At 38.0% G+C, this 22,107-nt stretch overlaps 1 protein-coding gene and 1 pseudogene across 3 annotated transcripts in view; one reads left to right on the plus strand and one right to left on the minus strand.

Moving 5' to 3' along the window:
• The window catches only part of ADAM23 (ADAM metallopeptidase domain 23), a 169,343-nt gene that overhangs the window by 26,773 nt on the left and 120,463 nt on the right, over positions 1-22,107 (plus strand). For all 3 annotated transcript variants that reach the window (XM_055345459.1, XM_055345458.1, XM_055345460.1), the window contains exon 3: positions 18,938-19,014. In XM_055345459.1, the coding sequence (XP_055201434.1) occupies positions 18,938-19,014 (77 nt within the window). The remainder of the gene's footprint in view (positions 1-18,937; positions 19,015-22,107) is intronic.
• LOC129522922 (60S ribosomal protein L23a-like) lies at positions 6,240-6,707 on the minus strand (annotated as a pseudogene).

Below are 22,107 nucleotides of genomic sequence, written 5' to 3' on the forward strand. Positions count from 1 at the left end.
ATCGGAGAAGGACAAACAGTGTATGTTCTCATTCATTTGGGGAATATGAATAATAGTGAAGGGGAATATAAGGGAAGGGAGAAGAAATGTGTGGGAGATATCAGAAAGGGACACAGAACATAAAGACTTCTAACTCTGGGAAATGAACTAGGGGTGGTGGAAGGGGAGGAGGGCGGGGGGTGGGGGTGAATGGGTGACGGGCATGGAGGGGGACACTTGACGGGATGAGCACTGGGTGTTATTCTGTATGTTGGTAAATTGAACACCAATAAAAATTAATTTATAATAAAAAAAAAAGAAAGAAGTAGAGCTTCTAGGTTGTTGATTTGAGGGTGGGTGGCCAAGAAAAAGGGAAGAGTTGTGGTAGACAGAATAATGGCCCACCAAAGATGTCCACATCCTAATCCCCAGAACCAGTGAATATGTTACCTCACACGGTAAAAGGTGGCTCTGATCACCAAATTCCAATGTGTGGAGGGGTTCCCCATACCCGCAAGCAGTTCTCAGGACACCAGCAATTCTGACGCTGTGTACCTGGAGATAGCATCAGATCCCACAGACTGAAGGGTCAGTCCTACAAGACTGCTCCCCATCCCCTGCTTTAGACATCTCTTGCAACCCCAGGTTACCACCTGTACTTCCAATTATAAATCTTTTCTTTTCTTTTTTTTTTTAATTTTTATTTATTTACAGAGAGAGAGAGAGAGAGAAAGAGAAAGAGGCAGAGACATAGGCAGAGGGAGAAGCAGGCTCCCTGGACCGGGAGCCCGATGTGGGATTCGATCCTGGATCTCCAGGATTGCGCCCTAGGCCAAAGGCAGGCGCCAAACCGCTGTGCCACCCAGGGATCCCTACTTCCAATTATAAATAAGATGTTCCCACAACCCCTCTAAGTTTGATGAATTTGCTAGAGTAGTTCCCAGAACTTCTAGAAACATTTTACTTACTAGATTATGAGTGTATTATAAAAGGATGTAACTTAGGAACAGCCAGATGGAAGAGATGTCTAGGGCAAGGTATGGGGAAAGAACACGAAGTTTCTTACCCTCTTGGAGCAGGCCACTCTCCGCAAATCTTTACGTGTTCACCAACCTGAAAACTCTGAACCTCTCCTTTTGGGTTTTTATTGAGGCTTTATTACACAGGTATTATTGATGGAATCATTAGTTATTGGTGACTGATTCAACCTCTAGTCGCTCTGTCTTCCCAAGAGGTCAAGGAGTGGGACCTAATTTCCAACCCTCTATTCATGGTTGGTTCCCCTGGCAACCAGCCCCCATCCTTAGGTGCTTTCCAAAAGTCACCTCATTAATATAAACCAAGTTGTGGTAGAAAGGAGCCTGTCATGAATAACAAGACATCATTGCACCTTTATGGCTCTGAAGTGATTTCAAGGACTGAGGACCAGAGACCAAATATTATGACAAATGGTGCTCCTATTGCTCTTCTCTCAGGAAGTTCCAAGGTTTTTGGAGCTGTGAGCCAGGAAGTGTAGATGAAGACCAAATATATATGAGAAATGTGTTTTGGTTGTCTAAATGACTAAATATATATGTTTCTTATAAATCATAATATTGCATGTGGGAAAAGAGACTTTATTAAGGTGGTGACTAAGTTAAGGATCTTGAAACCCGAAGGTCATCCTGGACTATCTGGGTGGGCCCAATGTAATCCCAAGAGTCCTAGGAGCAGTCAGAAAGGAGATGTCATGATGGAAGCAGAGGTTGGAACCACATGAGGAAAGATCCAGAAGTCAAGGAAAACAGCCTCTAGGAGCTGCACAAAGTAAAGAAACAGATTTTCCCCTTGAGCCTCCAGAAGGAACCAGCCCTGCTGACATTTAAACTTTAGACTCTAGACTTTGATTTTGAACTTCGGACCTCTAGAAGTATAAGATAAAAATTTGTATTGTAAAACACAGTCACAAAACTGTGGAAATTTTTTATAGCAATAATAGGGAATTAGTACAGAAATCAAGAATGGCTGTAGGGCTTTTTGGTGGGGAGAAGTGTTAACAATTTTCCAACAGGGGAAGGGCTGGGGAGGGAAGTTGAAAAGAAGGCTAAGAGAAAACTGAATGTGCTCCCTTCAAGTGGACTATTGGTCATCTAAATGGATAGGTTGATGAGCAAATTGGCCATGGTCTCAGGGACAGGTCAGGATGAGGTGGAAATGTGGGAACCACCAGGATATAAATGGTATTTAGAGAACTGGGGTTTTATGCCCGCGGAGAAAGCATATTACATTAATCATGGCAAGACAGCTTAGTGACTTCTAAACGGAAGCCGCATACTGACTTATTCCCCCTCATTTCTTGCTGTTTAAATTACAGTTGTTTTCTTTTGAGTCACCAAATGACATTTTAAAAGATAATAAGAAGCTGCCACTTTAGGAGGAAAAAAAAAAAAAAAGCAACACTAAGCATCCTTTTAGAAGATCAGTTTTCTGGCCTGTGTAGATAGTTGCAGTATTTCTTCATTATTTTTGGAAGAATACAGGTGAGCTCATTTAACAGATTTAAACCTGTCGTTTAATCTGGGGGGATTTCTGTGGTATAAATTTTTAGAATTTATTTCTTATTTGTTAGATAACATTTAACTTTTGAAAGAACCAAATTCCCCTTTTCTGTTGGTATCAGCTGCTTGCTGCTGTTTTCTTTCAAGGGCTCTGGTGACAGCTGCAAATGAACTCTGAAATCAAGGTTAAATTTTGTATAAAGGCAACGCATCTAGAGGAATCTATGTAAATTCATGTATTTCCTGAACATATAGATCAAGAGTTCTCAACCAGGGGCAGTTTTGCTCTCCCTAGGGGATATTTGGCAATATCTGAAGATAGTTTTGGTTGTCATACTGGGGATGGGATGCTACTGGCATCTAGTGGGTAGAGGCCAGGATGCTGCCAAACATCTGGCAGGGCCCAGATGCATGCAGCCTAAAATATCAATAGTGCTGAGGTTGCGAAACCATGTTCTAGAACTTTTGTAAACCTATGGATTAGGAAAATGGGAACAATTTTCTTTCTGTCCTTTAACATACAGACTTTCCTACATAAATCTAGTTGTACGCTGAGACTTTATCTTTTGCGGCCCTGACATAAGCACTACAGCATTCTTGAAGACTCTATAGTTTCTTTTTTTTTTATTTACTTATGATAGTCACAGAGAGAGAGAGAGAGAGAGAGAGAGAGAGAGAGAGAGAGGCAGAGACACAGGCAGAGGGAGAAGCAGGCTCCATGCACCGGGAGCCCGATGTGGGATTCGATCCCGGGTCTCCAGGATCACGCCCCGGGCCAAAGACAGGCGCCAAACCGCTGCGCCACCCAGGGATCCCAACTCTATAGTTTCTATTTTATGTGAGAAACTAGCTAATTTAGTGTTAACGGGAGTGGAAAGCAGAAAGAAAAAAATTTGCTTAAAGTCTTAATTTAAATGGCTCTTTTCTTTCTTGGCTAAGATAAACTAGTGTTAAATGTTATAATCTTATATTTATGGGAAGATTTTCATATTCTATGAGAAGTTTTCATTTTGGACTATTTGTCAAGTATCCCTAACATCATGCCCTCTCTAGTCATGACTAATTAGATAGTTCTTTGCTTATTTTAGGTAAAAAAAAAATCATCTAAAATAACTATAATTGAAATCAAATGAAGTTTTAAAAATTGCTTTATCTCTTTCTTATTCTTTGGGACTATTGAAATAAAAGCATTGTGATTTAAAAAAATATTGAAGAAAAATTTCCTTCTTGTCATTTGCTAACTTAAGTAGCAGCCCAAGGAACAGATGTAGGAATAAGATTTATACAATACTCCAGAGTCGTCTCATTTCTAATTTTTGCAATATAAACTTTAATTACCCAATTGGTTAGAGACTCAGAGAAACAGACATTATTTAGTAGGGCGTAGTATATACCTTAATTTCTTTTTTCTAAAGACTTTTTTTTTAAAGATTTATTTATTTATTTATTCACGAGAGACACACAGAGAGAGAGACAGAGACACAGGCAGAGGGAGAAGCAGGCTCCATGCAGGGAGCCCAATGTGGGACTTGATCCCGGGTCTCCAGGGTCATGCCCTGGGCTGAAGGCGGCACTAAACCACTGAGCCACCTGGGCTGCCCTATACCTTAATTTCTGTGACTTAAGATCAGGCCCCTAAGACAGTAGATAACAGTTAGTAAATTAAAATCAGTAAGTGTGTATCTTTAAAAATTTCTAAAATGAGGTGTAATAACAATGTATACCTAAAAGCAGTGACACATTTGAAATATTAAAAACGTTAAGATAGAATGACTTCTAGAATATGGAAATTATTTCATGGAAAATCAAAGATCAGCATTGTGGGTTTTTTTTTATATTTTAAATATTTTATTTATTTACTCATGAGAGACTCGGAGAGGCAGAGACACAGGTGGGGGAAAAGCAGGCTGCCTGCAAGGAGCCTGATGCAGGACCTGATCCTAGGATCCTGGGATTCACAGCCTGAGGCAAAGGCAGATGCTCAATCATTGAGCCACCCACATGCTCCATCGTGTTGTTTCTTAAGAGTACTTAATGTATATATATATATAGCTTCGTGCATGCAATTTATGTGGTTTGTTAGGGAACTACCCTCCTCATCTGATCATTCTTTTATAATTTTAGCACATACATATAAGACATATAAAAAATGATGCTCTTGGACTTGAATTCTTTTGAGGGAGTTTTTTTTTAATTGAAAATGTTATTTTAAAACCCAGTGAGTGGGTTGCTTTGTACTGATTTCTACAGTTCCCCCAACCACAAGTTATCTTAGTTTTCTCATTTAAGCCCTTGCTATTTCAGACAGTAAGTTATCTGCTGAATTATACATTCTTCACTAGTTCTTGTACTGGTATATGTTTTTTGTATCCCCAATATTCATTCACTTATTCACTCATTCATTCAATGCTTAATCATTCACTCACCCATTTATTACTTCTTAATTCACTTAATCACTCAGTGAACATGAATTGAAGGATCTGTCTTTGTGCCTGTGTCTAACTGCCTACTCCACACCTCCACTTGCATGTGTATGCTGCATATCAAACTTAGTGGTCCCATATGGAAGTCTTGGATTCTCACTACCACCTACTCCTTCTGCGGCCCTCATGTCGATACATTGCTTGCATCTTCTGGTTACTCAGGCCAAAAATCCTGGGGTTTTCCCTCTCCTCTATTTTGTTGTCCCTTCTAACCCGTATCTCATCCGTAAGCAACTGCTGTTGACTTTGCTTTCACTGCATACCCAGAATATGACCACTTCCTGTCAATTCCACTACTACTCCCAAGTCCAATCCATCAACACCTTCTGCCTGGATTATTGCAATGGCCTCTTCACTAGACCCTCTGCTTTTTCCTTTGCCCCTCCAACCCTCATCCTTTGGGCTGCTGTCAACACGATAGTCAGAGTGAACTTTGAAAAACAGAAAGGAGATCATGTCACTTAGCTTAAAATTCTCAGTGACTTCTTATTTCATTAAGAGTAAAAGGCAAAGTTCTTAACAATGGCCTTTAAGGCCCTACACAATTGACCCCTCATTGTTTCTCTTACTCGTTGCCTGTGATACTCTCCTTGAGTTACTCTACTTGACCCAAGTTGGCCTATTCTTCAACATAGCTGAAATGCTCCTGCCTCAGGACATTTGCAACTAGATGTTTCCTCTGCCTAGAGTTCTCTTTCTGCAGCTATACATGTGGCTTGTTCCTTCACCTCCCAAACTTTGCTCAGATGTCACCTTTTCATTATCATCCTTTGTCCCTCCCCTACTTAATATTTTCACCTCTCCGTACTATACAGCCCTAAATTTCTTTTTTTTTTAAGATTTTATTTATTTATTCATGAGAGACACACACACACACACACACACACAGAGGCAGAGACATAGGCAGAGGGAGAAACAGGCTCCCTGCAGGAAGCCTGATGTGGGACTCGATCCCAGGACTCTGAGACCACGACCTGAGCCAAGGGCAGATCCTCAACTACTGAACCACCCAGGTGCCCCACAGCTCTTAAATTTCTGCATCTCTTGCCTACTTTATTCTTTTTGCCTACTTGTTAAATTTATTCCTAGATATTTTATTCATTTGGATGCAATTGTAAATGGAATTATTTCCTTAATTTCTTTTTCTGCTACTTTTTTATTAGTGTATAGAAATGCAACAGATTTCTTTTTTTTATGGTGAAAAAATTTATATTTAGATTTATAGCCGGCTGGACTCAGTTTAGATGATCCCAGTTTTTTTGGCAACATCCAAAGCATCATAGTCAGGAGCCAGTCGAACATATGCTTTCTTCTCTCCATCAGGCCTGATCAAGGTGTTGACCTTGGCCACATCAATGTCATAGAGCTTCTTCACAGCCTGTTTGATCTGGTGCTATTGCCCTTGACATCCACAATGAACATGTGTGTTGTTGTCATCTGTTTTCTTCATGGCTGTCTCAGTAGTCAGGGGGAACTTGATGATGGCATAGTGATCAAGCTTGTTTCTCCTGGGGGCACTCTTTCGAGGATATTTGGGCTGCCTTCGGAGACGCAGGGTCTTGGGTCATCGGAATGCAGGTGATGTACGGATCTTCTTTTTTTTGTGACTGTGCATGCCTTTCAGCATTGCTTTCTTAGCTTTCAAAGCCTTTGCTTTGGCGTTGGCTTTGGGAGGGGCAGGGGCTTCCTTCTTCACCTTCGACGCCATCTTCGTGAAAGGGAATGCAACAGATTTCTGTATATTAATTTTGTATGCTGGAACTTAATTGAATTCATTTATTACTACTAATAGTTTGTTGTTGTTTTTTATAGAATCTTTAGGGTTTCCTATAGTATCATATATCATCTGCAAATAGTGATAGTTTTACTTCTTCCTTACCAATTTGGATGCCTTTTATTTCTCTTTCCTGTTTGATTGCTGTGTGGGTAGGACTTACAGTACTATGTTGAATAAAATTGGCAAAAGTAAATGTCTTGTTCCTGATCTTAGAGGGAAAGCTCTCAGTTTTTCACAATTTAGTATGATGTTTGCTGTGAGTTTTTCATGTATGGCCTTTATTATGTTGAAGTATGTTTCCTCAAGACCTACTTTTTTGGGAGTTTTTTTAATCATTAATGGATATTGAATCTTGTCAAATGCTTTTTCTGCATCTGTTGAAATGATCATATGGTTTTTGACCTTTTTGTTAATGTAGTGCATCATATTGATTGATTTGTGGAATATTGAACTATCTTTGCATCCCTGGAATAAATCCTCCCTGATTGTGGTGAGTGATCATTTTAATGTATTATTGAATTTAGCATGCTAATATTTTGTTGAGGATTTCTGCATCTGTGTTCATCAGAAATATTGACCTGTAGTTTTCTTTTTTGGTCATGTTTTGGTCTGGTTTTGGCCTCAGAATAAGTCTAGTTTTATACAATGAATTTGGAAATTTTCCCTCCTCTTCTATTTTTCGGAATAGTTTGAGAAATATAGGCATCAACTCTTCTTTAAATGTTGGGTAGAACTCACATGTGAATTCATGTGGTCCTGGACTTTTGTTTGTTGGGAAGTTTTTGATTACTGATTCAATTTTATTATTAGTCATTGCTCCATTCAAGTTTTCTGTTTCTTCTGGGTTCAGTTTGGGAAGATCGTATATTTTACCTATTTTTTTCTAGGTTGCCCAATTGATTGGCATATAATTTTTTATAGTAGTCTTTTATAATTTGTATTTCCATGATGTTATTTGTTATTTCTCTTCCTTCATTTCTGATTTTGAGACCTCTCTTCTTCTTGATGAATCTGGCTAAAGGTTTCATTTTTGTTTATTGTTTAAACAAAGCTGCTCTAGGTTTTATCTTTTCCATTATTCTTTTTAGTCTCTGTCTCATTTATTTCTGCTCTAATCTTTTTTTTTTTTTTTTTTAAGTTGGCTCTGTGCCCAATGCAGGGCTTGAACTCACAACCTGAGATTGAGAGTCACATGCTCTACTGACTGAGCCAGCCAGGTGCCCCTCTGCTCTGATCTTTGTTATTTCCTTTCTTCTACTAACTTTAGGCTTTGTTTCTTCTTTTTCTAGTTCCTTTAGGTGCAAGGTGAGATTGTTTATTTGAGATTTTTCTTGCTTCTTGAGGTAGACCTGAATCACTGTAAATTTCTCTTTTAGAACTGCTTTTGTTGTGTCCCAAGGATTGGACTGTTGTGTTTTCATTTTCATTTATCTCCATGTATTTTTTAAACTTTTTATTTGATTTCTTCGTTGACCCATTGGTTTTTAGTAGTATGTTGTTTAGCCTCCATGTGTTTGTGTTTTTCCAGTTTTATTCTTATAATTGATTTCTAGTTTTAGACTGTTATGGTTGGAGAAGATGCTTGATATGATTTTAGTTTTAAACTTGTGGAGATTTGTTCTGTGACCTAACATGTGATCTATTCTGGAGAATGTTCGATGTGCACTTGAAAACAATATGTATTCTTCTGTTTTTGGATTGAACTTTCAGTATATATCTGTTGTCCATCTGGTCTAATGTGTTGTTCAAAGCCATTGTTTCCTTGTTGATCTTCTGTGTGGATGATCTATCTGTTGATATAAGTGGGATGTTAAAATCCCTTACTTTTGTTGTATTACTGTCAATTTCTCCCTTTTTTACTTGGGGAATTTATCGTCATCTAAGTTGCTTTAAATTTATTTGTTGATGGTATTACTCACCACTGCCCCCCCCAACACATACTAAAATTCAAACTCCAAAAAACCAGGGTTTCTGCTTGAAATATGGTAGACATAGTAATTATTTGTTGAATCAGTAGATTATTTCATATATAATGTAGATACTAATGAAGTAGCATGTGATCAGAGGCACTAGATATACTCCAAAGTACTACTTTTATTTTTATATGTCTTCAAGATTCTATCTACTTCTGGGTTCTTATTTGGAAATTAAAATGGAGTTTTAATGAACCTAAAACATTCTGTAGACATGGTAAGATCTATCATTTGCTTATCAAAATGGGCATGATATTCTGTGCTGAATGGTTGGCATTTTGCAGAATTCTATGAAAGATGAATATTAGAGAAAAATGTGTAACACACTTATACCTGTTTTGAGTAAAATTGTAATGCAAGACAACTGCGAGTCTGGGAAAAGGTCTTAATAGTGTTACTTATGAAGTGTAATGGCACCTGCATGTTTGTAAATTGGGAAAGTCCATCTGTTGATTGGCCCCTAATTTGAAAGTTACTCTTACCATCCAATAGGGCAGAATGCAACCCTTCCATGGCCATAACTAAGGTCAGAATTCAGAGCAAAGAATAGAACCAGACACAACTGAGAACCAGCAAACACAGAATGCTCTCTAATCCATAAATGTAGATGTAGTTGGGTCCCTGTAGACAAAAGGAGGATCCACCCAGTAACCTAAAACTTGTGACACATATCTTGCGCAGAGTAGTTAAGGAAAACAAAGACCTCTTAGGAATACCATCGTCACATAGCTGTGTATTTCTGATAAAATCATAAATGTAGCCTGAGAAATTTCTTCAAATAGAAATAATAGTGTTGGTAGAGAGATCTCAACACAAATCAGCTCTGAGCAAGAACAGTATGAGACCCGCCAGTGAGGATCAGTAGAATCCAGAGATCTGGCCTGGACAGGTCTGTTTAGCTTCCCTTGGTTATACATTTTCAGAGTTTCTTAGTGAAGAAAACTGGAAATTAATATTTGAATTTATATCATTTGTGATTTGCTGGATATAACAGTGCTCAAGTGAACTATGTAATTATTCTCTCATAATTTTCATTTTGTATTTCAGACTCATTCATTATTAACTAATCCTTAGGTGGTCATCATAAAGATCCAAGTTAAAATTTTTTCTTTTGCTCTGGATAGATATTTGAGCCCACTGGGCTCCTGTAGCCAGCATTCCGAGGACCAGAGTGAACAGACTAGGAAAATAGAGCTCCTCATGAAGTGCTGCCTTACAGAAGCATTTTTTCTTTCAAGATAGTATTAACATTACATAAACAAATTTAAAAAATCTGTCATGTAATGAGTCACAGACATTCATCATAGAGCTTGGTGTTGTTTGTTTTTTAAAAGTTATACCCTATTTCTATTCTTTTATTTAAATTATTTAGTGGGTGTTCAGTAATTCCGGCTAGAAGACAAAATATGTTCTCACTTTTTGACAAAGAGTGTTAGGAGAGAGGGGTTGTGCGGTTTGGTGATGTGGGAATTGATGAGGAAAAGAAGGTGATTCACACCTCAGCTACTAGATTAATGCATCAGATTAAATGTTACTATTCAAGAAGGCAGCAGAAAGAAACGGTTTCCATGGTAACTGTTGTCATAGTTGTATTTTACTCGTCTTTCAGAAAATATATGAAAGCTAAATAATATAGCTGTAGTGATACTTTTAATGATTTGCCCATTTTCAAATAGCAAGAGCTCTGGAGGCCTATGATTTCATCTCTCTGTCGAGTTGGCACACTCACCTTAATATCCAGCAAATATTAATCACTAGGGGTAAATGTATGGGAGACAATTCATAGAAATGTCCAAAGATGCTTTGTCACTGAAAGTATATTTTTCTAGAGTTCTCCTGGGTTACCAAATGATCTTAGTGTGGCTCTTTAGGGCTAAAAAGAACCCCCCCCTAATATTATTTGCTTCTCTTTGGCTGGTGAAGAGGAATTTTAAAAATAAATTTTTAGTGCAACTAACTCATGATTTATTCACTGGGATATCTGTTTGGATTATCAATGCCCATTTTTCCTCTTTCTCTTCAGGATCTGTCTTTTGTCTGTATCAGACTTTGAGAGCGCTTCAAACTGAGAGAGGCGTAGGTAAGAAGAGGAAAGAAGGTGAAACTGGATTCTCTTTAAAACATTATGTAGGGGCACCTGGGTGACTCAGTTGGTTAAGCGTCTGCCTTCAGCTCAGGTCATGATCCCAGGGTCCTGGGATAGATCCCCCCGTAGGGCTCCCTGCTCAGTGGAGGAGTCTGCTTCCCTCTCTGCCTGACCACCCCCAGCTTGTGCTCTCTCTTTCAAATAAATAAATAAATAAATAAATAAATAAATAAATAAATATTTTTTTAAGAAACTGGTTTATTTAGCAGATCACTCTCGGAAAAGATTTGGTCAGATATTTAAACTCAACATGCTATCCTTTCTTTCTGTATCATCAGATTGGATAATTGAATGTTGGCTTGATTTCCTTCAGAATTGAAGTTCTTTCTTGGCTAGGTTGGCTCAGAGAACAAGGTCAAGCAATGACCTGCCTCCATCGCTGGGAGATTCTGATCTGTCTGTGGTCTGTGAGAACGGTGTTCTTTGTTGCTGTTTTGGTGTTGTTTCTATAATATCCATCAAAGTTGGGACTCCAGCTTCCTAGTGTAAGGCTAAAATATAGATTAACAAAATACACTAGTATTTTTTGGACTTGTATGTGTTCACATGACTTATTGATCTTGTGAAATGCTTTATTTTCTAATAAACTGCTGTGTTTTAATTCTTTTTTTTTTTTGTGTGTGTGTGTGTGTGTGTGTGTTTTAATTCTGACCACAATTCAGACTGCAGTTTAATGTTCTAGGATGGGAGTCATCCCATATTTTACTTTAAAAGCGTGTTTCTTAAGTCTCTGTTTGTTAGCAAACACTTAGAAACACTTTGAAATTTCATCCTATTAAGTCGATTTAGGGCTATCTGAATTCTAGCTATCTTTATTTTTATTTTTTTAAAATATTTTATTTATTTATTCATGAGAGACATAGAAGAGAGAGAGAGGTGGAGACATAGGTAGAGAGAGAAGCAAGCTCCATGCAGGGAGCCGGATATGGGACTCAATCCTGGATCATGCCCTGAGCCAAAGGCAGACGCTCAACCGCTGAGCCACCCAGACGTCCTTGAATTCTAGCTATCTTTAAATGCCAGAAGGACTTCTCCAGGAAGCTTTTCTCAGCCTTCTGTAGCCTGCAGCATTTTGACCCCTTACATTTAAATGCGCTTTTACCTGTACCATACACTTGTTAACATTAGATTAATCATGCTTAAGTTGTATGTGGCATCTTTACAAATAATATTCTTTCTTATTATTTGATCGAAGTATTATGTTTCTTGCTCTTTGTGGCTTCTCATCTCATTCTCCTTACTCCATTATAAACTTTGATATAAATACTAATTCTTCTTGATCTTTATATCTGCCTCATTATCTTATGTGAGGTTGGGGTTCAGTGCAGATTTGTTAATGGTTTGACCAGTAATCCTGTGAATTGGAACATGCTAGAAGGAAACACGATGGTATTCTCTCCCACAAGCTACCTATTTAAATGTATCTTGGGAAGAATTTTCAGCAAATTACCTTAATTTGCAAAATTGCCTTCATGTAACATTTACAGCTATTCCACATCTCAGGAAAATGATTCATATTATTTTAAAGACATGACAACTTACGGACCAAGGAGAAAAAAAAAAAGTAAAGACATGACAACTTGAACAAAGTCAGAGCATAATGCCTAATGGTAATTAGCAATAAAAAATATAAAATTTGCAAATTTTGCAGAGTATAAATGCACATTGGATTTTTTAGAAGGTGGCCAGCTATACTGGGAGGGAGGTTTTAAGGTAAGGCTGACTGGTAACCCTTCTAAAGCATTAATATAGTTTTCTTCTTCTTTTTTCCTCTTTCTCCTCCTATTTTGCTCCCTTCTTCCTAAATTACTGAGCTCTCTCTATATGGCCAAACTTTTCTAGGAACTTTCTGTTACATTATTATATAATTTAATCTTCATCCTCGACCTTTGGGTAGCTATTGTTATTTATATTTTAATGACCCAAAACACTGAAGTTTGGAGGGCTAAGGGCTTTTAGCATGATCTTGGCACTTTTTCTCACTGAACTGAAGCAGCACTTCATATTTTTTCCTTTCATGTGTGACTTTGAACAAAAGATCATTTAACTTCTGTGTGCCTTCTAAAAATGTTTTTCTTCTATGAAAGGGCAATCAAAACATCGGTCTACTACTAACTTAACTGCACAGGGCGCCATATTATTCTGATTGGTTGAGAGAATTAAAACACAAGAAATATAAGGCTTTATTTATTTATTTATTTATTGGGGGGGTGGCATGCATGAGCAGGGGGATGGGCAGAGGCAGGCAGAGGGAATCCCAAGTAGGCTGTATGCTCAGCCCAGAGCCTGATGTGGGACTTGACCTCATGAGCCCGAGATCATGACCAGAGCCGAAATCAAGAGTTGGATGCTCAACCAACTGAGCCACCCAGTTGTCCCTAGGGCCTAATTATTTTTATTATATTTAAAAGTCTCAATCATATTGGTGATCACCAATGTGCAAACTTAGGATAAGGGATTGGAGCCAGATTGTAATTAAAAATGGTCAATTGATGTTTCTTTTGGACTTTCAAATTCCCAAGGTGTATTTACATATTTTTACATTGTATGGGAAAAAGATCCACAAGGTAGATTTCTGTGTTTCTTTAGCTGGGTGTGGGATAGACCCAGATTACCTATTTACAGAATAGCCTGTATGATCTGAAGAAAGGGATGTATTTTCCTCAACTTTATTTCAGTTTAAACTTGTTAGTTTATTTCTGTTGGAACTTAGTGATTCAGGTCACTGGATTCTGGGTCTCCTGTGACATAGAAAGAGGAGAGAACCACTCTATATAACCAAGTTGATGGTTGTAGTGTAGTGTAGCTTCTTCCTTCAACAACTCAATCCCTTAGAGCAAAGCAGGCTCCTTCTAGGATATGATTAGCAGTTCTCTTCCTTCTTAGTTGGTGAATTTCCAAATCCATCTTCTCAGAAACAACATAAAATGTCCTGAACCTCAAAAGAAAGTGGTGTTTGAGATTCTGTGAACTTTCCCCAGTATATTTGAAGAGAAAGGAGTAGAAACTCTTGGAAAGTCTATTGAAAAATCAAGAGTAGGGAGAAAAAATCATAAGCAAAAAGATAAGGTAAAAAATTTCCTGAGAAGGTTATGGTTTACACATACAGATGCAGGTATATACTCACTATAAATAAAATATTTTAATAAACATAGAATGAACAATATTATAGCATTAAGGGAATAAAAATAAAATTACCTACAATCTCACTGATAATCAGCTATTTAGCTGTTTTACTTTTTCCACAATTCTTTCCAGTAGAAAAAACAGTTTATTAAGCCTGGGTTCTAACTCTAGTTACAGCATTTTGATCTTTCTAGCACCTTCTTTCCTAGAAGCCCTCAACCCTCTTCTTTAGGAGGTGGAGCTGGAATCATCCACCAGTGTCTGCTTGGGCCTGCTTCTTACCCTTCAGGGGCTCAGCACTCTATTTGTAAAGCATTTCCTTGCTTTATTCATATGCCACTCTAGATATGTTTTCTTCCTTAGTTAAGTGAGCATGTCCCTAAGTAAACTGAAAAAATCTTAAAAGCAGGAAAACTTCTCCCAAATTTTCTTCTGTTTCCCAAACCATGTACATTATAGAGCATACTGAAGTACATTACTTGCTCAGAGGATGTTATGATTGATAGTGTTCATACCTTAATTCAAGTTGCTCACTTTACTAAATTATGACACTCAGTTTCATAATATTTTCTGAATTCTGGGCAAGTGTAAACTTTCCACTTCCTATATTTAGTTTCAGTTATGAGTGCACTCTGTAGAACACACAAATCCTTGCCAAGTAGTAAAGAATACTGATTGAACACTCATTATGTGTGAGGTATTTTTGCTTGAAAACATATGTACTCTGGAAATGCCCGATTTCTATTTCTATAAGGTGAGACAGTCGTATTTTTCTCTTGTCTTTGTGTCCATGTTAATGGTAACTGTTCTAGAATATAAGTCCCAAGAAAATGTAACTGTGTCTCTTCAGCTTATGTGATGCACATGATTGCTCAATATCATGACATTGCTTGATGGTAAAATGCAAAGCCAGTCTTCACTGGGGGACCTGACAGTCTTCTAAAGTTATTTAATAAGATACCATTAGGTGCTATCTCCTAAAAGGAAAAAATAACCTAGGAAAACAAAAGCACATTGTTAAATGTGTAAATTGTTCTTCAGTGAAGGAGGTTTGTGTATATAATTGAGTTTAGTTGTTTTTGTTTATAGAGCTCCTGTAATTTCCCTGTGCCAGATTCTGAGTCAAAAGAGAAATATCAAGGTGCTTAGGCAACAGCTGTTCTCAGCCCTTCAGGGTGGTAATTCTGAGCCGGGGGCTGTGCTTATTCTTGTCATGAAATGATGCTCTTTGACTGTAAAACCCCGCATTCTTCCCGCAGTGTTATTACAGTGACTGTCCTTGTCAAAACAAGGGTTAGTCATCAAGTCTGTTTAACAGATATCCCAAAAGAGAAAAGAACCCATTATGACCATATGTGTGGTTCGTGAACTTTTGTCTGAAGTACTCCTAGGATCCAACTGTGTGTTACTGAACACATTTCTAAACCTCACTGTACGATTCCTTCTCTGTAAAAGAAGAGCAATCTTTGAGGTAGTCTTTGTATTTTCAGAGGTTTCAGTGATCCTGGTTGGTTAGTCATCTCTAAAATGTTTAATAAACTAAGTGATATGGCTGTGTGTTATGGAGCTTGCTACTCATCTGGGCCATTCTTCTAACTATTTTGGTCGTTTGGAAGAAGTTAGTTAATACGAAGTAAAAACAAAGAATATCCAAAAATGCAATTTGGAAAACAATAATGATGAGGACTCATTTTACCTGATTTGAAAATATTTAAATTTGATGATTACCAAAACTGCATATTATTTTGTTAAATAAGACACGATCAATTAATATGGAAGGAATGGCAGAGATTCCAGAAGTTAAAAGCTACTTTAATCATGTCTAAGAGCAGAAATAACAAAATGGTAGAGAAAAGTAGCATTTGTCAAACATTTATTTTGATATAGAGAATAATCTATCTCTGTACAAATTGTGAATGTATAGCAATGGAAAGAGAAAACAGAACATAAGAAAAATGACAGTTGGCAAATTGAACACCAATAAAAAATAAATTTATTATTAAAAAAAAGAAAAATGACACATGCCAATGTATTGAATGAAATTCCTTAACGTGGATACAAATATATCAGATGAATATACCAATTCTATTTGATGTATGTGCAAGGGAGATGAATGCTTGAGGAAGTCTTCAATCATTTTATAGGAAAACGTGCTGCCTCTTTGCATTAAAATAAGCTAAAATGTTAAAATAAAACATTCTTACTGATAAAGGTACTACAATCAGATTTTTTCTTTCTCCATGGAGTAACAAGGATGCTGTGGATGGCATTGTGATTGTTTGAGTTGTTGTGGAGAGTAATTTGTTTTAGTCATAACATTACTGATGGTGACGGTGACAGTGGTGATGCTAGGGTATGTGCCAGTTACTGTGCTGAGTAAGTGGGGGCACATTTGAAGAAAGCTTGCTATCTTGGACACGTGTATGTCTGTGTGATCAGGCATGTCATTGAGCACATCACACAAAACCACCTTTTCAGATCCAGTGTTGGACATTTTCCCCAAAAGCTGTTTTCTTTATAGGCCATATTAATTTTCAAAACATTTAAGAAGGCTTTTTTTCTATATTCATTTTTAAATCTATTTTTGCAAATGTTTTCCCCCACGTCCTGAATGTCTTCTCTTCTCCTGGCAGGTGGATTCTTAATCATCTTTTGGGATTTCATTCAGATTGTGCCTTGTCAGTGAAGTCTTGGTTCCTGTGGCCCCTTAGGCCCACTGAGGTTGGCAGCTCTCCCTGCTTCCCTGGAGACCACAGCTCCCTGGAGGCCAGGGGCTGTGTCACAGCCACCTTTGTGCACACAGTGGGACTTAACACCCTGGTGTGGAGTGAATGAATTAAAAAAAAAAGGAAAACCCTAATATTAATGTTATTTACCAGCTCCTTTGTTCAATTTTATTCAACTGAATCTTGTCACATTGGCTCACTATAAACTTATTTAATGACAATCAAATTGTGTAACTCCCAACAAGTCTAGAATATGAGGTAGGAGGTTACTATCTGCTACTTTATTGTCCAGCAGGCTTTTGTTGAGGTTTGTATTTGTCTCATTGCTTATTTGCTGTTTGCTTATTTGTTGGTTACTATCAGGCTCGTCCTAGTGTTTATAAAGTTGCTCAAGGAGGTACATTTATCACCATTTTAAGACCAGGGTAGCATTAATGAACTCTTCTTTGCTGTTTAATATTCTTAATAGAAAATACACCTAAGGGCCTATCTTCTTCCTCAGGAAGTTACGTTTTTTTTTTTTTTTTTTGTAAACTTTTGGGATCCAGAAATGAAAAATATTCCCCTTATATAAATTATTCATCAAAATCTTCATTCAAAAATTAAGGCTTCAAGACAAAGAATGAATTTAGATTAAAGAGTTTATGATATCTGTGTCAGAAGATGGAGGCCCTGCTGCAAGTGACTGAGACCTCATTTAACAAGACAGAGATTTCTTTCTCTGTCATGTAGTTGTTTGGATGCAGGAGGCACAGATCAAGTATGATGACCCAATTCTACATGGTTGTTTGGGGTTTGGTGTGGTGTGCCAAGGTGTCAGGTATTCGGGCTCCTTCTTTCTCATGGCTTTAACATTTAATATTTGTTAATTTCCTTTTTATTATATGTTTTGATTATTCTAATGATTATCCAATCAGCAGTCCTGCTTGAGTGGAAGTAGAAGTCATGGTTTATAGTATTTTATGGGTTTTGCATGGCAAGATAGTCTTGACAATAAATATTTGGTTTGAAAGTTCATGTTTTTGAAAGAAGAGTCATTAATCTACTACTGTTTGCAATACTCTTGTGATATGAGTTGTCCGGGATGGGATGAGAAGCGAGTATAGATCATGGTGCAGGATAGGAACAGATGGAGTGCTCCTGGAGCCTCGAGGACAGAGTTTATTTCCAACATGCGTGCTAAGGAGGTCTTCATGGGAAGTAATACAGTTGGGCTGCCCTTGAAGGATGAGTTGGGGAGGATGAGGGCAAAGAAGAACATGGGTGGTATTGTGAGGAGAGTGGGAGTGGAAAGTACCAGGGCAGGAGGATGCGGTGTCTGGTTGCCATGCAGGGACCACTTCACAGATGACTTGTGACACCACTGTGCCTTAGGAATGAAGTCCACAGGAAGGGTGTTTGTGAGCAGGGAAGAAAAGTGAGTGTGTGTGGTTTTTCTCCTGATAGAGCAATAAAAGAGAATTTTATCTTGGGTCGTACTTTAACAAAACTGCATCGATTTTTAACTTACATTTTTCAAGGTACTTCTGTGAACTAAACTGATCTTTAACCTAGTACATATGACTTATGTTTAGATGAGATTACCTTTGTATTTTGAGTTAAGGCACAATAACGACAGTATTTGTAAATGTATGACTTTTAAAGGGGGACAGAAACTGAGTATTCACAAGGGGCATGGTTCTAAGTGCTTTCTGAAGGTAAAAGGTTGTGCTTTTGAATTTACTGCCACATTCTGCTGATACACCATTTAGAGAAAGTTCCAATTTCTGATGAAGAGCAGAGCACGGACATGATTTTTCACTTAGGTGTGCAGAAAGAATTGGTTAGCTTTGTGCACAAAATAGGCTGAAATCAAGCCTTAATTAGTCAGACTTTTGCATAATTCATCATAGTCACTTTGAAAGTCCAGCTGAATATGCTCTTGATTTTTATCACAATGGGTTCATTTTAAAGGACTGATTGTCTTTTATTAGTTCCTTGCTACACAGATATTTGCATTTTCCAAGTGAAGCCATGACAATGCACCTAGTATCTTTTTAAAGAAATGAATTGTTACATAAGGATCCCAAAAGAAGTGCGTCAATCCATGAAACTGTTTTTCTTATTTAATATCATTGATATCAATATGATTAATCAGCTTTAAAGACAAAAAAGTAAGCTAAGGTTCTTTCTGTCTCTTTGAATCCATAGGCTGTCCATCTGGCCCAGGCAAGCTTCCAGATTGAAGCCTTTGGCTCCAAATTCATTCTTGACCTCACACTGAACAAGTAAGTATTTAGTTTTGATTCTGTAAGGAGCAAGTACAATAAAATTTTACTTCATGATGATGGCTTAGTCAAAATAGTGTCTTTGTTGAAGCAACGGATATTTTCTAGCTGATTATGTCATATTGCACTTAAAGAAAAATATAAAAATCTGAAGTTAATTCTCTTTTTCTTTTCCTGAAAGAAAAGGCATTTAACATTTAACATGTTAATATCTCAAAACGGTACTTAGATATTATGATTGTAAATGGAATAAATATTTGAAGTAATGCTAGTTAATTGTTAACCATAATCATTACTATATGTAGGAAGCATGATCAATTACTGACTCAAGTATAATTAGACTCCAGTCTAGAAATTTCTTCCATTTTACTTTTCATTATGCAATTCGGATGGCTTCTATATGAAGAACAAAGAAAATGATAACTTGCAATAACAATTTTGAGAAGGTTCTTTGCTTTATAATTTCCTCTAATACAGTTTTTTAGAGATTTGGTCCCAATGAAAATTTATCCAGTTTTTCTCAGATACGTTTATGTTGATACTTAAGTGCTGTTTCCTAAGTTGGAACCAGTTATACAGATATCTTTGTACAAAGCATGAACAAAAGCTATTTACTTAAGCAGGGTTCTAAAGTCTCCAATGGAGTTAGCAGTGAGCCTTTATTTCATGAAAGAAATTTCCTGTATAGTTTTCTCTAGCTGAGGGAGCTCCAGTCAGTATTTTAAATTCTTAACAATATTTTGTCCGGGACTTCATCTTTGCCAGAAAAATACCACATAATGCTATCAGACACTAAAATGTAAGTGACCACAGTCAATATCTGAGAAATTGCAAAGGAATATAAAGAATAACTATTAAATTTCTTGTACGCCAAATTCTGTGAGCTCTGCAGAAAAAAAAAAAAAAGCAGAGTCAGCTTGGGTGCTCCTTACTCAAGTGTTGTTGCAGCTTTAAGTCAGAATGAATCAGCAGAACTCAGAATTTCCTGTGGTAAAGGTGTCGTAGGTTTTCCTCTGTGAGCCTGCTAAGCACTGGTTGAGTGCCTTCTCCCCCTGCTGTGTCAGCACTGAACCTGCCCAAGAGATTTGTCTTGCCGAATCTTGGACTATGTTGAGTAGCAAGGCCTTGGCTAATTTTAGTTTGTTTAAGGTCCTCTATTCCTTTGACTCTTGCTGCAATGGAGACTGTCATTCCAGTCTGAAGGATGGTGATGGCAACTAACATCACCATGTGTTTTGAACGTGAAGACATCATGGCCACAACAAAGCCCCCCAGTCACATCACTGAGGAAGGCGCACCTGGGATGTCTATTAGACATAGAGGTCAGAAAACACCTCAGAACATTATTTACCACTAGTATTTAACTTGTGGAAGAATCAAGTTGAGCAGCTCCTCTGAGGGGCCTTGCCTTGAGGAGCTTATAGTCTAGTCAGGAAATATTGATAGATAAATATATGATTTAGAAGGGTGTGAGATTTTACTACTAGAGATAAACATGGGGGGCTATGGGAGCACCAAAGAGGCAGTTCTGCAGGCAGGAGTGTAAAGAGTCATCCTGGAAATAGTGACAGGTGAGTTAAATCTTCATGAGGAGGAGGAGTGTTGGGGAAATGGAGACTTGTGGCTCCACAAAGGAAAGAGTGTGTGCTCAGGAGATAGGCACAGGTTGCTGTGTAGCATGTTAATGGAAGCCTGAGATTTTTGTTGAATTTCATGGTAAATTATAAGGTTGAGGAAAAGGGACGTGAGTCAGGATAGGTAGGCCCAGGGACAGCTCAACTCATGGAAGATCTTGTACATTATGCTTAAGAGCTTGGGCATTATACCCTGGAGCCTGAAAAATGAAATAAGGGGAATAAACAGAAGTTCTGTTCTCAGAAAGTGCTAAGAAATGCTCTCAAGAAATCTTCAGTTGATAAAAATCATCAGGATTGCTTTGATGTGGAAGGCAAGGCAGAAAGACGAGTTAAAGTGGACAGGTGTCTTGATTAAATAGCTAGGTGGAAGGTTGTATCCAGCTGAAACAGGCAGCACAGGGAATGACTGGCTAAATGGTGAAGAGAAAAGGATGTGAAATCAGAATTGATTTGAGGGGTTTGGGACATCCATGGGGCCATGTCTAGGAGATAGGTAGGTGGCAGTTGGTGATTGTAGAGCATTGTTTTCATATAATGTTAATGACAAGCATGCTGTGAATGAGATTGCTCAGAGAGGATAGATAGAACACGAACGTAAGCTGGGAAGATGGTTAAGAGTTGAAAAGAGGTATAGGAGCCCAAGAAGAGACAGAGTGAGTGTTCAAAGAAAGGGGGAAAATCAGGAGAATGATTAAATTGAGATTTTCAGAATAGAAAGATGTGATTTATAGCCTCACATGTAAAAGTATTTAGTGAGATTAGGAGCCAGGATTGCCTTTTGTATTTATCCATTAAGTTCCTGGCAGAAGCCAGGTCATAGCAGGCTGGGGGTGACTTAAGGGAGGTGATGTGGAGACAGCAGGTGCACCCTGAGGAGGTTTGGGTAAGAGGAAGAGAGGAGGATGATAGTGGCCAGAAGAAGACACCGGGGCCTGGGCTGGTAGGGGTAACATAGCAAGTTGACAGACTGAATGATGGAGCTGGAAAGAGCAAGAGGTAATGATACAGAAGAGACAGGAGATTATTTATGGAGCCAGACCTGAACGAAGACAAAAAGTCATGAGACCAACAGCACAAAGGGCAGAATGTAGTTTTGAACCATGGGGGGCAGTTCATTCCCAACCTCTGGGGGTGTGCAAGCAGAGATTGGTTTCCAGCTGAAGGGATGGCATTTAGAAAATGCCTCTTGAGATTTCCTTCTTGAGGACAGCATTATCTACCATAGGGATTGGGATGGACAGGGAGGCTGGGTTGGGGCTTGAGGAAAATGATGAAAATTTAGGCTAATTGCTGGGAAGAATGGATGAGGAAGCTTACCAAGGTCATGTTGAAGAATGTATGAGCAACCTTCATCAGAGATTGTGTGTTACATGTCAGTCTTTGAGTCATTCTTCTTCATGGTGTTTTTTTCTTTCTTTCTTTTTTTAACCTGGGGTTCTCTATCACTGTGGCATGT

This window comes from Nyctereutes procyonoides, unplaced genomic scaffold, assembly GCF_905146905.1.
Source record: "Nyctereutes procyonoides isolate TBG_1078 unplaced genomic scaffold, NYPRO_anot_genome, whole genome shotgun sequence".
In the NCBI taxonomy this organism is placed as follows: domain Eukaryota; kingdom Metazoa; phylum Chordata; class Mammalia; order Carnivora; family Canidae; genus Nyctereutes; species Nyctereutes procyonoides.